Source organism: Typopeltis vanoorti, chromosome 18 (genome assembly GCF_054136105.1).
Source record: "Typopeltis vanoorti isolate ZY-2024b chromosome 18, IOZ_Tvanoo_1.0, whole genome shotgun sequence".
In the NCBI taxonomy this organism is placed as follows: domain Eukaryota; kingdom Metazoa; phylum Arthropoda; class Arachnida; order Uropygi; family Thelyphonidae; genus Typopeltis; species Typopeltis vanoorti.
Genome location: NC_143566.1, coordinates 9,587,465 through 9,608,376, shown reverse-complemented (window position 1 = coordinate 9,608,376; position 20,912 = coordinate 9,587,465). Strand labels below are relative to the sequence as shown.

Sequence of the window (20,912 nt, the reverse complement as noted above, 5' to 3'; positions counted from 1 at the left end):
TGATAGTGAATATCTTCAAAGTGGTTCAGGATACAAGAGCGTACAGAGGATTTGAAATTGGAAATGACCATCACTTAATTTTAAGTAGGATAAAACTGAACAGCACATTGAAAAGACCAGTATCTAAAAGTTTTAAAAAGAATTAAAGTTGAGCAGCTTTTACAGATAAACTGTAGACTCAACTACACAAACATTATTGAAGAAAGAATAAAACAGTTCAAAAACAAGAGCCAAACCTTGAAGTTTAAGTGGGGAAAACCCTGAAGAAAACAATAATTGATTCAACTAGGGAAGCATGTGGTGAAGTTGTCTGCAAAAATAGAAAAATAAGAATGCCATGGTGGACACAAGAAGTTAAAGAAGCAGTCCTGGAAAAGAAGAAAGCATACTGCAAGTTAATAAATAAGTTAGCATATACCCTAAAAGAATACAAGGAAAAATGTACCGTAGCTAGCTATATGTTAAAGTAACTGAACAAAAGTCATGGGAAGATTTCGGTAAGAATATACAAGTTAAATATCAGGAAGGAGCCAAAATGTTCCAGAGGCTATGGAAAAAGCTTATAAATGGAGGAAAGAGTACTGTAATCAAAGCTGATAAAGGTCATATGAAAAGTTAAGATGAGGATATGTCTCGAGTAATTACTTTGAAAGACTTCAATGACGGAACTGTAATGGAGAATTTTCAAGATAAATGCAAAGAGGAGTATATATCAACAACTGAGGTAGAAATAGTTGTCAAAAACTTGAAATGTGGAAAGGCAGCTGGAGTAGATGATATTCGAACAGAAATGCTCAAATATCATCATCATCAAATTCCTGCCATGTACCCTCAAGAGGTGTACAAGATATGATAGTACTACATGAAAAAAATTACATCATCACTAACTTCCTATCTACAATTTTCCTCCAAATCAGTCTGTTACTTGTCCAGACCCCAACATTATCAGATCTTATATTTCTAACGTCTAAGGCACTTTGTACCGTATCAATCCACCTATATCTTGGTCTTCCTCTGGGTCGTTTTCCTGCCAATCTGGCAGAGAACACTTGTTTTGCTAATCTTTCTTCGCCCATTCTGTTTAAGTGACCATACCACCTGGGATTAGCTCTGCTAACACATTCCTGGTTGCTGACAATGTCAAGTTCTTTCCTAATATCCTCGTTTTTAATATGATACTGCCACTGATGCCATCTGTTCACACCTATAATCTTTCTCAGGACTTTCATATCTGCAGTGTCTAGTCTTTGGTCAAGTGTTTTACTTCTGACCCAGCTCTCAGATCCATAAGTTAAAACTGGTTTGAACACTGTCTTGTATACATCTAATTTAGTGTTCTGACTAATTTCTCTCTTATTCCATATGAATTTATTAAATTGACTTCCCACCATACCAGCTTTGCTGATTCTGTTGTCTATTTCTATATTTAATTTACCATCTTCACTAAAAATCGTGCCTAAGTAGCTGAAATGTTTTACTTGTTCCACAGGTTCTCCATTCACAACACAGTTGACATTTTCAATGATTCTGCCTATTTTCATTATCTTTGTCTTTTTATTGCTGACCTTCATACCCTATCTATTACAACAGTTATTCAATTTAGTCAGAGAAGAATCTTTTAGACTTGTAGCAGATTTATGTAGAAGTATAACATCATCCGCATAAAGCAAAGAGCTGACATTAACATCTCCAATTTTGATATCATGTTTAATATCACTTTCCTTCATAATGTGATCCATATAGATAATGAATAACAGAGAGGATAATGTACATCCTCGTCTCACACCAGATTTAACATTAAACCATCTTCCTGTACTTCCTTCAATTCTAACTGCTGACTTACAACTCAAATAAATACTAAGCATTGCTTGATATAATGCCCCATTGACACCATATAACTATAGCGAATTGAAAAGCTTCTCCCTTGTCATATGCCTTTTCCAAATCGACAAAACCTAAATACAGATCTTTGTTATATTCCCATGCTTTCTCGACTATTTGTCGTAAAGTGAATATCTGATCCTGACAGCCTCTGTTTGGCCTGAATCCAGCTTGTTCTTCACCAAGCTTTTCTTCCACAATTCTTCTCAACCGTTTCTCAAGTATACTTCCATAGATCTTGCCAGGAACACTCAGTAGGGAAATACCTCTGTAATTCTCACATTCAGTTTTATTTCCCTTTTTATATATGGGTACTATGAAAGCTCTACTCCAATCATCGGAAATTCATCCCTCTCTGTCTAGGCTTCCTGAACTATGCAGTGCAGCCACTGTAAGACTCTTATAACACCATACTTCAGCATTTCTGGTCGAATATCATCTACTCCTGCTTTCCACATTTCAAGCCTTTGATGGCTTTTTCTATTTCAAGTATGGATATGTATTCCTGACTGCATGCCTGGTCAGTGTTTTTTTACCACTGTGCTGTCATCATTGCTTGTTTCATTTAGCAGTTTTTCAAAGTAATTACTCCATACTTCAAGGATATCTTTTTCTCCCGTTTTCATGTCACCTTTATCATCTCTAACTCCTTTTACAGCACTCTTTCCTCCATTCCTAAGCTTCTTCAACAACCTCCAGAATAGTTTGCCACCTTCTTGATATTTATTTTCTATATTCTTGCCAAAGTCCTCCCATGACTTTTGTTTAGCTAGTTTTACACAGTGTTTAGCATTCTTGCATTTGTCTCTGTATTCTATAAGAGCACAAGCTGACTTATTTCCCAGGAACTTTTGATATGCTTTCTTCTTTTCCTTCACTGCCTCTTTAACTTCTTGTGTCCACCATGGAGTTCTAATTTTTCTATCCTTGCAGACAACTTCACCACATGCCTCTCTAGCTGAATCAATCAGGGCTTTCTTCAAGGCTTGCCACTGAATCTCCAAGGTTTGATTCCTGTTCTCAAACTCTTTCATTTTTTCTTCAATAATCTTTGTGTATTTTAGTCTACAGTTCACATCTGAGAGCTGCTCAACTTTTATTTGCTTTAAAACTTCCTTACATGTTATTTTTTTCAATATGAAACTCAATTTTATCCTGCTCAAGACTAAATAGTAATCACTTCCAATTTCAAATCCTCTGTACACTCTGGTGTCCTGCACCATGGAGATAATATCACTATCAACAATAACATAGTCAATGAGACTTTTCTCATTCCTTGCCTCTTCTCTCCATGTGAATTTGTGCACATTTTTATGTTGGAACATGGTGTTAGTAATAACCAGTGCATGTCCTGAGCAGAAATCCAACAGATATTTGCCATTATTATTAGCTTTGCTCTTTTCTCCAAATTTTCCCAAAATATTTTTGTATGTCTCACAATCATTTCCTACTGTGCTATTTAGATCCCCAACAAGGACCAACTTTTCCTTTTTCATTGTGTCGGTTGCTTTTTCTAAAGCCTCAAAAAATTCGTCCACTTCTACCTCAGTAGAACCTTCTGTGGGACCATAGGCACAAATAAGTCTCATTTTCCAGTTCCCCATTCTCATATTTGCCCACATTACTCTACTTGAGACTGACTGCCATTCAAGAAGATTAGCCTCGTATTTTGTGTTGAATACTATGGCTACGCCTTCTTTTCCTTGATTGTCATTGCCTGAATATAACATTTTGTATTTATCACTCAGAAAGATCTCACCAGTTTTTGTCTTTTTTGTTTCAATCACCCCTAATATGTTGATCTGGTACTTATCTAATTCTTCTCAGCTAGCTCCATTTCTTTGCCATTCAGGCTTCTTATGTTGATAGTACTGATCTTTAACTCTGGTGATGTTGAGTTGGGGTGTGTTTTCTGATTTGTTCCAGTAGTTGACTTTTTGCTGTTCGCCCAGGTTCCCTGGAGAAAACAACGGGGGCCTTATTTAACTGGCAATGCCCCAGCCGGCATGAAATTTTGTCATGTTGTACCATCATTTTTTATTTTGGTTTAACCAATAAAAATACAATTTGGTCGGCTAAATCCCAAATTGCCAGCCCATCCTCGTTCGTTCAGTATCCAAGTAGATACCCAACAGGGTGCACTACGAGAAGATGAGGATTGGACATTAGGTCAGAAGCCCTGGTCGGTTCTCTGCATTCCTTTAAAGGCTATGTGGAGGTCTCCTCTCAGTTATACAGCTTTGACCCTTAAGCAACCCATATGCTCAAACATGAAGGTATAAAAGTTTTGCAGTGGATACACTGCATAATTCCGAGGGCCTGGTAAGAAGGTCAAATTCCAAATAATTAGACCATAACTCTCATAGTACCCTATTTATAAAAAAAGAGAGAGAGAGAATAAAACTGAATGTGAGCATTACAGAGGAATTTCTCTACTAAGTGTTCCAGGTAAGATTTATGCAAGCATACTTGAAAAGAGGTTGAGAAAAATTGTGGAAGAGAAACTGTCAAATAGAAATTGTCAGGATTAGATTTTCACTTTATGACAAATAATTGAAAAATCATAGGAGTATGACAAGGATCTGTACTTAAGCTTTGTAGATCTGGAAAAAGCATATGACAAGGTACCCAGGGAAAAGCTTTTCAAAACACTACAGTTATGGGGTAAATGGAACATTATACGTAACAATATATAGCCTATATTTAAGTGTCAGTCAGCAATTAGAATTGAAGGAAATACAGGAAAATGGTTTGATGTGAAATCAGAGGTAAGCTAATGATGCACATTATCTCTATTCTTATTCATCATCTGTATGGATCATTATGAAAAAAAAAAAAGTAGCATTAAATCTGAAATTAGAATTTCAAACTTAGATATCAAACTTAGTCCTTTCCTTTATGCAGATGTTGTGCTCTAAACACATCCAGTGCATGTCTCCAGGATTCATTAACTAAACTGAATAGCTGTAACAAATTAAACATGAAAATAAGCAGGAACATCAAAAACTTCAACTTGAAGTTTTTTATGTTCCTGCTTATTTTGAATGGAGAGCCTAAGAAGTAAAATATTTCAGCTATTTAGGCACAGTTTTTAGCGAAGATGGCAAGTTAAATATGGAAAAAGAACAGCAGAATAATCAAGGGCATAAGGTAAGGTAAGGCACAGGTATGGTGAGGAGTCAGTTGAATAAATTTATACAGAATACGAGCAAAATTAGCCAAAAATCCTAAACTAGCGGTATATAAGACAGTGTTCAAAAACCAGTTTTAAGTTTATGGATCTGAGAGTTGAGTTAGTAATAAAGCACTTGATCGAAGACTAGAGACACAGAGAAAAATTAGGGAGTGAACAGATAGAATCAATTGCAGAATCATATTAAAAATGAAGATACTAGAAAGGAACTTGACATTGTTTGCATTCAAGAATGTGTAAGCAGGGATAATCTAAGATGGTTATGGTCACTTAATAGAATGGGAGAGGAAAGATTAGCAAAACAGGTGTTTGATGCCAAGATGGCAGGAAAAAGACCCAGATTCAGTCAGAAATGCCTTAGAAGAACGATATGTTAGATATGACAATATTGGAGTGCTGACAAGTAATAGCCTAAAATGGAAGAAAATTGTTCATAGGAGATTAATAATAATGTAAAGTTAATCATGTAGTGCAGGTATAATAACCTTAACACCCCCTTGAGGGTACATATCAGGAAATTGATGAGGAGGAATAGAAAGAAAACTGTATGGAAGCACAGAATGAATTTCTGAAGTTCTGGGATAACTATCTTAAACACCATGTGATGAAAGAAATGCTGGATTTTAAAGTTGATTTGGTGATGGAATTGAAAGGCTTTTCATGGAATCAGCCTCAGCCCTAAGAAACAATTCAAACCTCAACAAATTTGGCTGCATGAGACTGCCTCAAATTTGGGAAACCTACATCAGAAGACCTCAGCCCAATCGCCCAAGAATACCAACATTGCCCGCTGGGGGGGGGGGGGGGGGGGGGGCACCAGTAGGACTTTAGGAGAAAGTATAGCTTCCTGCTTCGTCCTCATTTACTGTTTGCTGTGCCTGCGTGCACGTGTCTTGCTCACAAGTTCCTGTTTAAAATGGCAACGTGACGTTGCCGAAATATTGGATTTGTATTAAAAAGTTATTTTAATGTATATCCTAGTCTACATTGTTATTTCCTTAAACTATTTAGTAATAATGCATAAATATCTAAGCCTTTCCACTAGATTTGGTGATGGTGTCAGTGAACATAATTATCAGCTAGAAAGGGTGATCATGAGACAGTATGACTTGGGATTATGTTATGAATTATGTTACTACGTAAGGTTATGTATGTATTTTGTATCATGTATTTTTGTATGTCAATTACATGTGTTTTCTTAGCTAGTTTGGGTGTAGGACAAAAAAAAAAAAAGTTTCTGGGAGGAAAAACCCTGCCACCTTCATATGAGACAGTTATTTCATTTCAACCAAAAAGCCTTGATAAAGTTTATTCATGTACTAGGTGGGATTGAAACCCAGATCTTTCCAACCAAAAGGCATCATCAAAACAGATTAAGCTACAGAGGCTCCTAAGCTGACCTACATGGAAAGATATTAGTTAAAATGCATTTCAATGCACAACTGTAATTTTATCCTCCTTCATCTATCCAGTCCAATGGATAACGAGACAGAAATGAAATGAGAAATGAATGAATGAACAGTAGAATTAGGCAAGCATTCACTGTAAAAAAAGAACTTATGGTGAAATGCAAGAGGAGTATATATGCAGACAAGAGTGACAGGCATAGTCCATCATTTCAGGTCTACCTGGTTTACTCTTTCTTTTTCCATGCTATTATTACTTCATGCAAATCTACTAGATTATATTACGTCTTTCACTTCATTCTATTCATTTAGTTTACATGCTCTGTCCATTCTATCATCGTCATCAAATTTCCAACATGTACCTGCAGGGGTGTGCAGAATATTATGATAGTACTATGTGAAAAAGTTATTCAATGCACTCCTTCCTGATGTTCCACCAAGTGAAAGAACTTCCCAGTGTCAATCCTGTAACTACCTCTCAACAGAAAGACTCATCGAGGGAGGGCACCCACTTCACAACTTATCCACTACTCAATCCATCAACTACAGCAAACCGCAATTACCATCATCATCTACACCAATGCCATCTACTGTCCACCACCACCACTAGTATTTTCAGACAATCACAAACATCCATGCCCATAGAGGATTTAAACCTGCAGCCTTTTGACTGGAGAGTGGATCGCTAACCACTCGGCCAACCAGGCCAATAATTACTGTTATTTTGATAACCTCCATGGAGTCAACACACTCATAATAGGAGGCCCACTTAACCTGTCTATCATAATGAACTCTGAAGTTATTTACACTACCTGCATTCACAATGCACTTAATAGTGTACTTAACTTTCATATACCCATCCCCCTTAGTTATTGCAATTTTTCTCTTTGTTCCTTAAGTCAGGGTTTCTCAAACTTTTTTCTACGACGGAACACTTCGCAAATACTGAAATGTTTACAGAACACCTTGGTTATTTTGCAATGTATTAATTAATAATTAATGATTGGCAATTAATTATTAATTAATAATTAATTACACATCAGTTAAACCATTATTAAATTAATTTGTGCTGATTTTCATTGACGTATCCCATTCTGATAACCAAAAATTTATAATATTATTATAAGTACTTACAAGTGAATGCAGACTTTTTCTCCTGTGTGCTGGTTTTGTAGGGTAGATAAATATAAATAAAATATAAATGAGTAAATCCAAGCGTTAAGAAAAAACAATCATTTATTGTCAAATGTTAATTAGTAAAAACAAAACACATAAAAATAGTAAAACGTAAATTGCAAATTAAGTTCTTAATGACTCTGATGTTTTTGGGTCTTTGAATTACAAATTCGTTTGATATCAGGCACAATATTAGAAAGTTGAATTCTCATATTTGGTGTAGCATTGAATCTGTTCCTGGACTTTGATTTGGTTGCAGCATAATATGAAAATCCTGCCTCGCATAAATATGTCGTTGTAAAAGGAAGTAAAACAAGAATAGCTAGTTTTGACACGCTTGTCCAGAAATCATTTATTGGCAGTTCCTTGTATTTTTGTTTTAAATCAGAGTCACTAATTAAGTCAATTAGATTTTCATAGTCACTTGCCCTTCTGGCTTAGCTGTCACTGTAAATGGATTCAGGACCCAGGAATTATCCTCACTGGATTTTGGAAAATATTGCAAAAGGGTTGATTGCAAGTCATGCAAGTGTTCTAAAATTACGTTAGATACTTCTTCATTTACTTTAGAATTTATTTCAGTCAAAAATTCATGCAAGGTGGGAAAACAATCAAAATTATTCTGTTCAACTGTAGAAATCCAGAATTGCAACTTCCTATCAAAAGATGCAATTTTATCTATTGTATTAAAAATTGTAATATTCTTTCCTTGTAATGATAAGTTAATTTCATTGCACTTTATAAAAATATCTGCCAAATACACAAGACTCATTAACCATGAATAATTTCTTAATAATTCAATAAAATTTTGTCCTAAATTATGTGACATCTAGAAGAACATTAACTCACTACAAGTTCAAAAAGCCTCAATAATGCTTTTGCTCTGGATAGCCATCTCACTTCAGTATGTAATAAAAGTGCGTTATGTGCACTACCCATTTCATTGCACAAAATTTTAAATAATCCGAATTGAAATGGTCGAGATTTTACATAGTTGATCATTTTTACGGCTTCATCCAAAATAGTTTTTAAATATGTAGGAATTATTTTTGTTACTAGTGCTTGTCAATGCAAAACACAATGACTTTTGGTGGCTCTTGTAGCTACTTGCAGGATACGTGTTAAAACTCCCTTCATTTTTCCTACCATTGCTTGAGCAGCATCTGTACAAATATCAATACACTTCTCCCAACCGATTTCCTGTTTTGTAATATAATTATTAATACAGTTGAATATATCTTCCCCGGTAGTTTTTTCTGTAGATATTCGCACATGAGTAAATCTTCTTCAATACTTTTATCAAATATGTAATGAACAAACACTATTAATACAGCGAGTCCTGCGACATTTGTAGATTCATCCATTTGCAATGAATATTCACTGCAAAGTCTAAGTCAATGAATTAGCTCTTTTTCTATGTCAGCAGAAAGATCTTTGATGCAGCGTGAAACAGTATCATTTGATAATTCTACTGCATCTATTTTTAGCAACCTGCTCGTTTAACATGCATGATACAATGTCTTTCACACAAGGCTTAATGAGCGTCTCACCAATTGTATGAGCTTCACCATGAAGTGCAATGCGGTAACTCACGTGAAAAGACGCCTCCGTTGCATTTTCAGTTGTAGCAATTGTAGCCATTTAAAGTTTGGATTTTTCTAGCGAGTCACGTTGTCTCTTAAAAAAATGTATATCTTTTCCTTTGTAATCAGTGTGTTTCATTTCGAAGTGCCTACAAAATTTAGCTGGAGCCAAAGAACTGTTTACTAGTATTTTATTACACAAAACATCAGGAGCATGTGTATTGCCAATACACGTAAATCCCGTAAATCCATAATTTAAATAACTTTCATTGTACTTCCATTTTGGTCTGTTCTTAGATGACTCTTGTTCTTTAATATTAGCGTTTGAAGAAAATAAACCACAGTTTGCAATTCCATATCTTCTCCAATCATACGAATAGATGTGTCAGCAGAAGTACTTGCTCCTCCTTGTGTTAAAGTTCCTGTCTTTAAACAAGAATCCATGGGTATTTTTTCAATAATATTCAAATTCCAATATTTGTCAGAGCTATAATAAAAACAAATAGAATTGTGTTGTAAAGGTAACTTTAGTATGAAAAACAATAAGATTATAAATAAGAAATGTCGAATAATATAAAAGTAAATGAATAATACAAAATAGTAAAAAAAGACTGCAACACACAAAAGTAAATATGAATTGTAATAATACTTGTAAGAAAAGTACTAAACCGTATCAAATAATGTAAAAGCAATTGTAATAAGAATGATTTGATAAAATGTTCAGTAACAAAAATTAAACAGTTCGAAATAAATCAGATATTAATTATAAAATTAATTAAAAGAGTAAGAAGAATTCTTTTTTTTTTTTTTTAAAGTCGCCTCGCCTACTCCCTATATACGGGAATAAAAAGGCGTTAGCTGATTTCCCCCCGAGGGCCCGGTCCCAAGAAATTTACTCGTAAATACCTTTCCAAATTTTTTTAAAGTCCATACATTAACATAAGTATTAATAATTAATTATGGCATAATCATAAAGAGTATTAGTATACTTATGTGTACGGTGTGGCATGTTGACAAATATAAATTACATTTAAATTAGTTATCAATCACTGGACTAATGAAATGTTGCAGCATGTCGTAGTTTCTTCAGGCAAACATCATTAAATTAATTTGTGCTGATTTTCATTGACATATCCCATTCTGATCACCAAATACATTTATAATATTATTATAAGTACTTACGAGTGAATGCAGACTTTTTCTCCGTGTGCTGGTAGTTTTCCCCCTCCTTTTGTACATCCTGGAGATCTTTGTAGGCTTGAGGTGGATGACTCACCGTATGTTCCGTCACAAACACCTTCAATAAGAGATTTCTTAATACCAAAATTAAACAAAATGCCTTGTCTCTTATTCATATTAATTTTAACTCTGTATTCCTATTACTTTTAAAAAAAATCATGGCACTCCGGTTTCAATAGTAATAGATTTGAGAACCCGGATACAGACTACCTTGATCTTCAATATGAGTGGAAAAATTTTCTTTATACTTCCTTGCTGAATGATCACTGATATTTGCAACGCAGATGTTATTTCATTCAGTTTTGAGAACATGCTGCCCATTGTTGTAATCGGCTTGCAGGCAATTTTTATGATCGGTCATAAACGGTGGTATTCTTTTTCCGATTGTTGAAAGATTTCAATGTGTGAAAATTAACAATAATTCATGAATACTTCAATGTTTAAAAATATGCTGCTTAGTCACTGACATTTGCAACCTAGATGTCATTTCCTTCAGTTTTGAGAACAGAAGATATGACACCAATTGTTGTAATGGGCTTGCAGGAAATTTTTATGACCCGTCTTAAACAGCGGTATTCCCTTTCCCAAATGTTTGAAAGGTTTCGATGTGTGAAAATTAACAATACACAGATGTCATTAGGTGTTCTGGGTTTGAGCCTTCGACATATTCACTAATATTATTCTCCTCAGAATATTTTTACTATAAAATATTTATTCATGAAAAATGCTTAGAAAACTAAAATGACAAATTTCAGAACTTCTCGCAGAATACCTATTCACCCTCCACGGAGCACTAGTGTTCCGCGGAACACAGTTTGAGAAACCCTACCTTAAGTTATGGAAACCAATGTATCTCCAATTTTGATATCAGATTTAATACCACTTTCTTTCATAATGTGATCCATATAGATGATGAATAACAGTGGAGATAACGTGCACTCTTGTCTCACACCTGATTTAACATCAAACCATCTCCCTGTACCTTCTTCAATTCTAACTGCTGACTTACAACTTAAATATAGATTAGGTATTCCACGATATAATATCCTATTTACATCATATAACTGTGCCATTTAGAGCAGCTTTTCTAATGGCAGCTTGTCATATGCCTTTTCCAGATCTACAAAACTTAGATACAGATCCTTATTATATTCCCACGATTTCTCAACTAACTGTCTTCAAATGAAAATATAATCCTGACAACCTGTATTTGGCCTGAACCTAGCTTGTTTTCCAAGATTCCTTTCAACAATTTTTCTTAACTTTTTCTCAAGTCTACCGAATAAGTTTAACCAGAACACTCACTAAAGAAATTTCTCTGTAATGCTCATTCCATTTTATTTTAGTTGTTATAGATGAATACTATGAGAGATCTACTCCAATTATCTGAAATTCGACCATCTAACCAGGCCTTGTGATGCAGTGTAAACTTTTATACTTCCATACTTTCAACATTTCAGGTTTTTGATGGTTTCTTCTACTTCAAATATTGATATATATTCCTGATTACATTCATGTTGAGTGTTTTCTACTACTGTGCTGTCATTACTTGTTTTATTTAGCAATCTTTCAAAGAAATCACAGCCATCTAGAATATCTTCAGTTTTCATGTAATATTTATTAACCCTGATTCCATTTACAGTATTCTTTCCTTCATTTCTCAGCTTTTTTCAATATCCTCTAAAAGATATAACTAGAGTGGTAAGTAAGGCAAAAGCAGATTATGAAAAGAAGTTAGCAATGCAAGCGGAAGAGAATCACACTGAACCTGCGGAGAATTGTCAGTGCCCTTGACCATATTGTTTGATCTAAGTCTCAGCTCTAGGTTAGTCACAGTTCTTTTGATATGCTGCAAGTAAAAGAAAGAATATATAGGGCAAAATGATTTTAATCAATACCGATGGAGGGAGGTGACTGAATCAATCTAAATAGAATTACTAAGTGAACACTTCGCAAGAGTATATCATCAGGTGGTGATATTGCAGGAACAAGAGATCCAAAGGCTTACAGAAACTGAGGTAAATGAAATGAAGATACATAGCATATTACAGAACCTTAATGTGAATACAGCTGTGGGATCGGATGGTATACAAGCTCGAATTTTAAGTGAACCAGCGAGGGAATTGTCAGTGCCCTTGATCATATTGTTAATCTAAGTCTCAGCTCTAGATTAGTCCCGAGGGGATGGAAAGAGGGGGAAAATAGTTCCATTGCATAAAGGAGGCTCCAAGACTGATGTAGCAGATTACCGACCAATCAGAGAACAGGAGTTGTCAGAGTATTGGAGAAGTTGATCAAGAGCAAATTACAGGAATGGATAGATGAAAATAGGACACTGTATGAGGGGGGGGGGGGAGCATGGTTCTGCGAAGGATAGGTCATGCCTCAGTAACTTGCTCCCATTTTATAATACGGTGACAGCTGAGTTGAATAAAGGAAATGGATTTACAGTGATACTGCTGGATTTTGCAAAGGCCTTTGCAAGGATACCACATGGAATTTTAATCAGTAAACTGCAGCACATGGAGATGGATAGGAGGGTAGTTGATAGAGAGATATCAGAGAGTAGTTTATTCAGGAGTAGAGTCTAAAAGAAGGCCTGTGACTAGTGGCATGCCAAAGGGTTCTGTTCTTGGACTGCTGCTGTTTAATTTGTTCATTAATGATATAGGAAAGGATCTGAGGGGAACTGTTCAGTTATTTGCTGATAATGCAAAGTTGGATACAGCAATAGTTAATACAGATGATGTCAAAATTTTGCAGGATGATTTGGATAGATTGGCAGAATGGACAAAGAAAAATGGATGTCAGTTTAATGTGGCAAAATGTAAGGTTATGCATTTTGGGGTGAAAAGATTACGAGCTGTATACCACATTGGTGGAACTGTGCTCCAGGAAATTGATGAAGCCAGAAACTTGGGAGTATTAGTGGATACGGAGTTAAAGTTTAGGGAACACATAGCAAAAGTGGCTAAAGCAGAATATTTTGACAAGCAAGACAAGCAGGTTATTGTTCTTCTTTATCAAGCCTTGATAAGTAGATCTGGTCAACAGGGTTTCTTGGTGATGAGGAGGAGGAGGTGGAGAGGATTCATAGCTAAGTCACCAAGATGATAGCAGGTTATATGGAATGAACCTTATAAGAACAAGTTGAAGATTTGTGGCATACAGAAACTGGTTGATAGGCAGAAAAGGGGTGATATGATTGAGACACACAAATTACTGAAATGCTTTTACAAGATTAATTCAGAGGAAATTTTTCAGGACAGGTCTGGTGGTGGTGGTGGTGGGAGAACTAGGGGCCATCCATGGAAACTGAGCAAGGGTGTCAAGAACTAGCTTTTTTGCTTGGAGAATAGTGAATGGGTGTCTGTTGTGGGTGCCATGACTGTGAATAAGTTCAAAGCAAAGTATGACGTTAAGGGCTTCCCTTGATGAGTCTAAGGACTCTTTGGAGTTCTCCATCATTATAATAATAATATTATTATTTTACCACCATCCTGATCTTTATTTTCTATGTTCTTACCAAAGGCTTCAGATGATTTTTGTTTTAGCTAGTTTTACACAGTACTTCACTTTATTACATTTTCTTTGTATTCTCTCAGCACAACTTGACTCACTTGCCAGGAACTTTTGATACACTTTTTTCCTTGACTGCTTCTTTAACTTTTTGAGTCTGCCATACAGTTTTGATCCTTGCAGATAATCTTGCCACATTTCTCTGGATGAATCATGTTTTCTTCAATTTACCACTGAGTCTCTGAGGTTTTCCTGAATGTTTGTGCACTTTATTTCTACAGTTCACCTCTGAAAGCCACTCAACTTTGATTTGTTTTAAAATCTTACAGACTTTTCTTTTCAATATGATATTAAATTTCATTCTGCTCAATACTAAATTGTGACCACTTTCAATTTCAAACCCTCTGTATACTCTTCAACCAGCATGAAGATATCACTATTTACAATAACAGAGTCAACGAGATTTATCTTATTTCTAACATCTTCTCTCCATGTAAATTTGTGTACATCTTTATGCTGGAACATGGTTTTAGTAATAACTAATCCATGTCCTGAACAGAAATCAGCAGGTACTTCCATTATTATTATCATGACTAAATTTAACACATGTGAACCACAGTAGTAGTTTTTTTATTACGTAAATATTTCGTCCTAGGTATCTTAGGACATCATCAGTACAGTAGAACAATACTAGGAATGACACAAAGGCTAGGGCGCATACATACAATGGAATCCAAATTGCATGCAGTGGCGCATTGCAGCCTGAACTTAAATTAAATTAAATTGAATTGAATTAAATTAAATTAAAATTACAATTAAGTTATTTTTACACAATTTTGTATGACAATTTCCCATACTTTAGGGATGGTGAGAACATCATTGTGGTTTAGATTTGGTCTGTGAAGTAGGGCTTCAGCACTTTCTTTATATAAACATTCATATTTATATGAAGATCTGTGTGGGAGTTTTGTCTTTTCCCAGTGGATCTTGTGGTTTGGGTTTTCAACTCCGTGTTGAGCGAGGCCTGATTTTTGCGGTTTGATGAGGCGGATATGGTCTTGATGTTCTGAAATGCATTTAAAAACTTATCTGCCTGTCTGTCCATAATAAGAGAGCTTACAGAAGCATGGAACCTCGTATACACCAGGTAGTAGCCTAGGTGAAAGTTTGTCTTTAGGCGAAGGTAACAAGTTGTGGATCTGGTTGATGAGTTTGTAGGTGGCAGCAAGATTGTATTTCTTCATAATTTTCGAGAGCCATTCAGAGATGCCTTTGATATAAGGAATGGGAATCCTATGGGCTTGTTCTTGTCTAGGTTGATGTGTGGAGAAGTTGCTGATGATTTTTTTGAGTTGTTTTGAGATTGTATCCATTTAGAGTGGCTGTGTTTTTGATTATTTCCAATTCTTGTTTTAGAGAATCCTTGGAGGAGCAAAATCTGTGTGCTCTGGTTACCAATGATTTAATGATGCCAAATTTTTGAGAGTGATGGTGAGCAGAAGTATGGTGAATGTAGCGACCTGAAAATGTCGGCTTGCGATAGACAGAGGTGGAGATGGAACCCTCTTCTTTCTTTTCTTTGGATGTGTAAATCCAGAAAGGGGATGCCTTGTGGGAATTCTTTTTCTAATGTAAATTTAATGCGTGGATGAAGAAGGTTGATTTTATCTAAAAACTGAAGTAGCTCTTGTTCGGAATGACTCCAGATTGCGAAGATATCATCAACATATCGAAGCCAGAGTTTTGGTTTGGGTTTAAATGCGAGAATTTTTTCTTCAAGATGTTCTATAAACAGGTCTGCCAAGTTGGGTGACAAGGGGGACTCCCATTGCTGTTCCCTCCTCTTGGTTGTAGATTTTTCCTTTCCATGTGAAGTAACCAGAAATGATAACAAATTTGAAAAGTTCAACAATATCTGGCAGAAATGTTTGATTTAACAGGTCTACAGTTTCTTTATGGGGGATTAGCATGTCAGTTGAAAGTCTTTTATTTTGGCGTGAAATTCTGTAGAATTTTTTATTGAAGAAGTTGAATGACTTATGTGGGGATGGAGAAGGTTGGATAAGAACTTTGATAACTTGTAAGTCGGGCTGCTAATTGAATCAACGACAGGTCTCAGTGGGACGTTATTCTTGTGAAGCTTGGGTAAACCGTATATTCTCGGAGGTCTAGCATGGTATGTCTTGAGTTTTTTTGAAGTTTCTTCATCTAACGACTTTGTTTCATCAAGTAACTTGTTCAGTTTCTTCAGCTGTCTTTTTATAGAATCATAGTCAAGTTTTGCATAAGTATTTTGGTCTCAGAGTAATAGATTCATTTTTCGGTCATATGAAACAATATCAAGAACCATTTCGGAACATCAAGACCATATCCGCCTCATCAAACTGCAAAAATCAGGCCTCACTCAACACGGAGTTGAAAACCCAAACCACAAGATCCACTGGGAAAAGACAAAACTCCTACACAGATCTTCATATAAATATGAATGCTTATATAAAGAACGTGCTGAAGCCCTACTTCACAGACCAAATCTAAACCACAATGATGTTCCTGACATCCCTAAAGTATGGGAAATTATCATACAAAATTGTGTAAAAATAACTTAATTGTAATTTAATTTAATTAATTTTATTCAATTTAATATAATTTAAGTTCAGGCCACAACGCACCACTGCACGCAATTTGGATTCCATTGTATGTATGCACCCTATCCTTTGTGTCATTCCTAGTATTGTTCTACTGTACTGATGATGTCCTAAATCATCATATTGGAGGCTTAATGGATTGTATACAGCACTCAGAAAGGATTAAAACAGAATTTAATACTTCCTATATATTTCATCTCAGTAAATGAGACTAATGTAACATACAAACAAATAACACACAATACTAAGCCCAACCACGTGGGTGACACTAAAGTCCTATCTAGGTGAAGTGCCCTCTAAGGGCAGTTGTAGGTGGCCTGGAATGTAAAGTGGGACCTCTGGTGATAAGCGTTTCCCAAATCTTAGGAATCTTAATGCAACCATATTTGTTAAGATTTGGTTGATTCCTGAGAGCTGCTGCTGATTCTACGAATAGTCTCTCTTTTTTGAATTTGCCGTGGTGGAGCATGGTGGTTTTTTTCCATGAGATCCTGTGGGTTGTATCTAAGACATGGTCAGCCAGACCTGAATGACCATAGTTATGTTTGCAGATGTATGACTTATGTTCCTCCAGGCAGATAGTGGCTGATCTGCCTGTCTGTCCAAAGTACAGCAGTTTACAGGAACAGGGTACTTTATAGACTCCAGGCACTGAGAGAGGAGGGAGCTGATCTTTTGTAGAGCGGATAAGGGTAGCTAGTTTGCGGTGGGGCTTAAATGCTGTGTGTAGGTTGTACTTTTTTAAAATCTTGGCTATTTTTTCGGATGTACCACAGATGTATGGTATGGTGATGGCATTTCTAAACTCTTTCTGAAGAGAAGGTCGAGTAAAGGGAGAGGACTTGATTATTTTTTTAATACTGTGATCACTGTAGCAATTGGAGAGGAAAGTGTTGTGTATGTGTTCCACAGTAGAACCTTCTGTGGGACCATAAGCAAAAAAAAAGTCTCATTGTGCAGTTGTTTCAGAGGAGATGCTGTCTACTCAATTCACAAATATGCCACAGCAGATAGTGTCCAGCTGAATCATGTTTATGACTCTTTCAATGGTTGACAGTTTCATTGTTTAGATTGAGAGCACTGCTTATTTGAAGCTTGAAGGAATTGCATGTTTAGTCTCTAACCCTTGGCTCACCCACAGTATTATGATGGACAATGAGTTTTAGTTGGTGGGTTAAATTGTAGTGACTGTTATCAACATATTTTAGACTATGTTAAAAGATAGAGAATAAACATAATGCACAGTGATGGCTACTGCTAGGATCATATTCTGCAGTTCATCTGCTCATATTTTAATATCTAAGTTTTTTTACTTGGCATTTTACTTTTATTTTGTTCTTCTTTCCTAACTAATATTTACTTATTCTATGAAGATGTTAGTGTTATGCTAAAGAAACTAAGATTATCTTATTTAAAATGAATATCAATTTCTAATAGTTTATCCTACCTACTTTTTTTTATGATGGAGAATGGTTACCCACAACATGTATTTATCAATGCATATGAATATTTAACAAATGACAATTAAAACAAGAATATGGCCTGGAGGCCTGAACTAATATACTTACTTGCCTTGCCAAGACTCATCCTTTTGTCTACATAATCTGATGTATAAAAGTGGTGGGAAAATAAAAGTAAGAAGAGGTGTTGTTGATCCACCAATTAGGTTTAATACTTTGTCAAAGTGTGGTATTACTACTGCAAACACAACTATCAGTCCCACAACAAATATACGAAGTACACATCTCTTCCAATTGAAATCTGAAGAACATGAAAAAAAAAAAAATTACTTCATCTTATGAATACCTAAATTTTCCTATTTATTCAAACCCTAAATTTTCCATTATGAATAATGTTTATCCTGGTGAAATCACACATTTGTCACAAAATTCAATTATTAACACTTAATACCACAGTGCACATTCTTTCACAGCCACTAGAACTGGGGGAGAATAAAAAGTGATTATTTTAACACTACATGCAATTAAAGGATATGTACAATGCAGTGGCGTCCAGTGAAGTTTTAAGTTGGAGTGCTGCCTATACAAAATAATTTTTAAAAAAATTCTTTTTTTCCTAATCAGTAACCAATTTATTAATAAATAACTCTGTAGATTTATTTATTAATAAATCTACAGATTTATTAATATACAAAATTTTAAAAAGATTTTTTTTAAATTTTGTATAGGCAGCACCCCCCACTCAAAACTTCACGGGCTGCCATTGGTACAATGTCTCTTTCAATGAAAGTCCTGTGTTCATTGTGCTGTGTAGACCATACTGTTTACACAATAACAGCCAAATTTGGAATATTTTTCTTATGTTGCTGAGAATTTCAATCTAATCAGACTCAAAGGAAATGAAGGAGAGAGAGAGATTTCCTCCTCCACTTTTCAACTATATTTGACTAAATGCAGAATTTAGTTGTTCAAGGCCAAAATTCTTCCCTGAGAATTTTGGCATAATCAGACAAAACTGGAAGATATAAGAGGTGTGGGTAGAAAGGAAAATGCCAAATATACCTCTAAAACGTGGTTTAAATTAGGTGACATATCATTTATTGTCGACAGTTTTATCTACTCAGTGGTGTAGCTAGAGCTTTTGCTGCCTGGGACAGTCCCTGAGTTTGCCACCCCTCTCAATATACACTAAAAATACTATAAAAAGTCAAAACGACGTATAGGGAAATAAATTAAAACACTATGTTTATTTTTTAAGTAAAACTTTAATTTCAACATTCTAAAATGATATTTTTCTTGCTTTTCTGTTAGCAAAATCGTCGATGACATTTACGAAGTCTATTTCATAGTAATATAGGTAATTCTTAATCAATTTTATTCAGAAAAACTCCTCTCACAACCAGCAACACTTTAAGCAGTTATGATAAAAATTTGTAGTAGTATTACAATATTTGGAAATGAATTCTCGAGACTGTATTTTAGAATTAACTGCAAAAGTTCAGAGTGCCGCCCCAGGGTGGACTCCCCCCCCCCACTAGCTACATTTCTGTATCTACTTCTAAAAAATAGTGGTATCTCTTTTAAAAAATATCATATTAAAAAAAAGTCAGCCAAGGATTAACAAAACAGGAACTTGGCTGCACTTTAATGTCAATATTTAAGTACTTTTTCATGGACTGAACCAAAAATGTTAGTTTCTCTTTATCAGGAATGTTTCCACAAAATAAATAAAATAATAATAATAATTTTCCAGTTTTTAATTATACATGTTCGTATCTCCAGGTCTATGTATTTTGTATTCCCATGATCTGGTTAGGAAGAGATTTTGACAATAAAAAAAATTAGTTCAGAAATGATCGATAGGGGAAACATGGCACTGTGAGTGAGAAAAAAATAGTGAATTTTGCACATTATATGCTTTAAGGCAGCACAAACAAAGTAGCAATACTGACTCTATAGTCATTCAACTTGTGTAATTGATCTAGCTTTGCCTGAATGTGCCTTGCTTATAAAATGTCTCTATAGGAATGGGGAAAATGCTGCGGCAGCACTTTGCGAGTAGAAATGCCTAAAGGCTATGCAAAAGGCCCAATGACACCAAATGTAGTACAATGCATTGTTTGTCAATTGTAAGAGACAGACAGTTTGAGTCCAATCAGGAAGAGGGTGTCAATGCAAAATTCTGCAATGACTGATGATGTCGCAACTACAGTCACATTGAACAGTCAAATGAGAATGTTGTAGTTCATGCAGTGCACATGTTGTAGCAAGATAATTAGTTTTGCCATTTTTGAACTAATTTTGTTACTGTCAAAATCTCTTCCCCATGATCTGGTTAGGGTACTCACCTAGTGTGAAGGTATTTTGCCTAATGGTTCTCTCTACAGATTGCTCTGAATAGGGGGTACTTTTGAATGTACACATTTAAAACTTAAGATTTAGACATTCTTTGAATGAATCAGACTGAGATATGTCTTTTAGCATTTTATTATCAGCGTGTATATATATATATATATATATATATATGAAAATTCAATTTTAAAATTACCCTTTTACTCATTTCTACATGACCTATTAGGAAACCTCCCCATTTAGAAAAATGGGGAGAAGATATTCCTAATAAAGTGGCCGCTTAGTGTACATTCATGGGTCAAACCTTTTCTAATATTTCTAAATTGTCTATGAATAAAAAAATTAACATATTCAATCCATGAACCAATCATCACACAAAAAAGTATCAACAGTATAAGAAAATTGAGTGATCTTGTCCATAAATTTCCAAATGATCTTCCTTTTTCCTCTCCAGAGCA

At 35.1% G+C, this 20,912-nt stretch overlaps 1 protein-coding gene across 4 annotated transcripts in view; it reads right to left on the bottom strand.

The window, feature by feature from the left end:
• The window catches only part of LOC150096480 (uncharacterized), a 245,833-nt gene that overhangs the window by 39,826 nt on the left and 185,095 nt on the right, over window positions 1-20,912 (bottom strand). For 3 of the 4 annotated variants that reach the window (XM_090407867.1, XM_090407869.1, XM_090407870.1), the window contains exon 6: window positions 18,211-18,403. In XM_090407867.1, the coding sequence (XP_090263993.1) occupies window positions 18,211-18,403 (193 nt within the window). Of the gene's footprint in view, window positions 1-8,101; window positions 8,309-18,210; window positions 18,404-20,912 lie in introns of those variants that run through there. The other variant, XM_090407868.1, reaches the window with a different exon arrangement.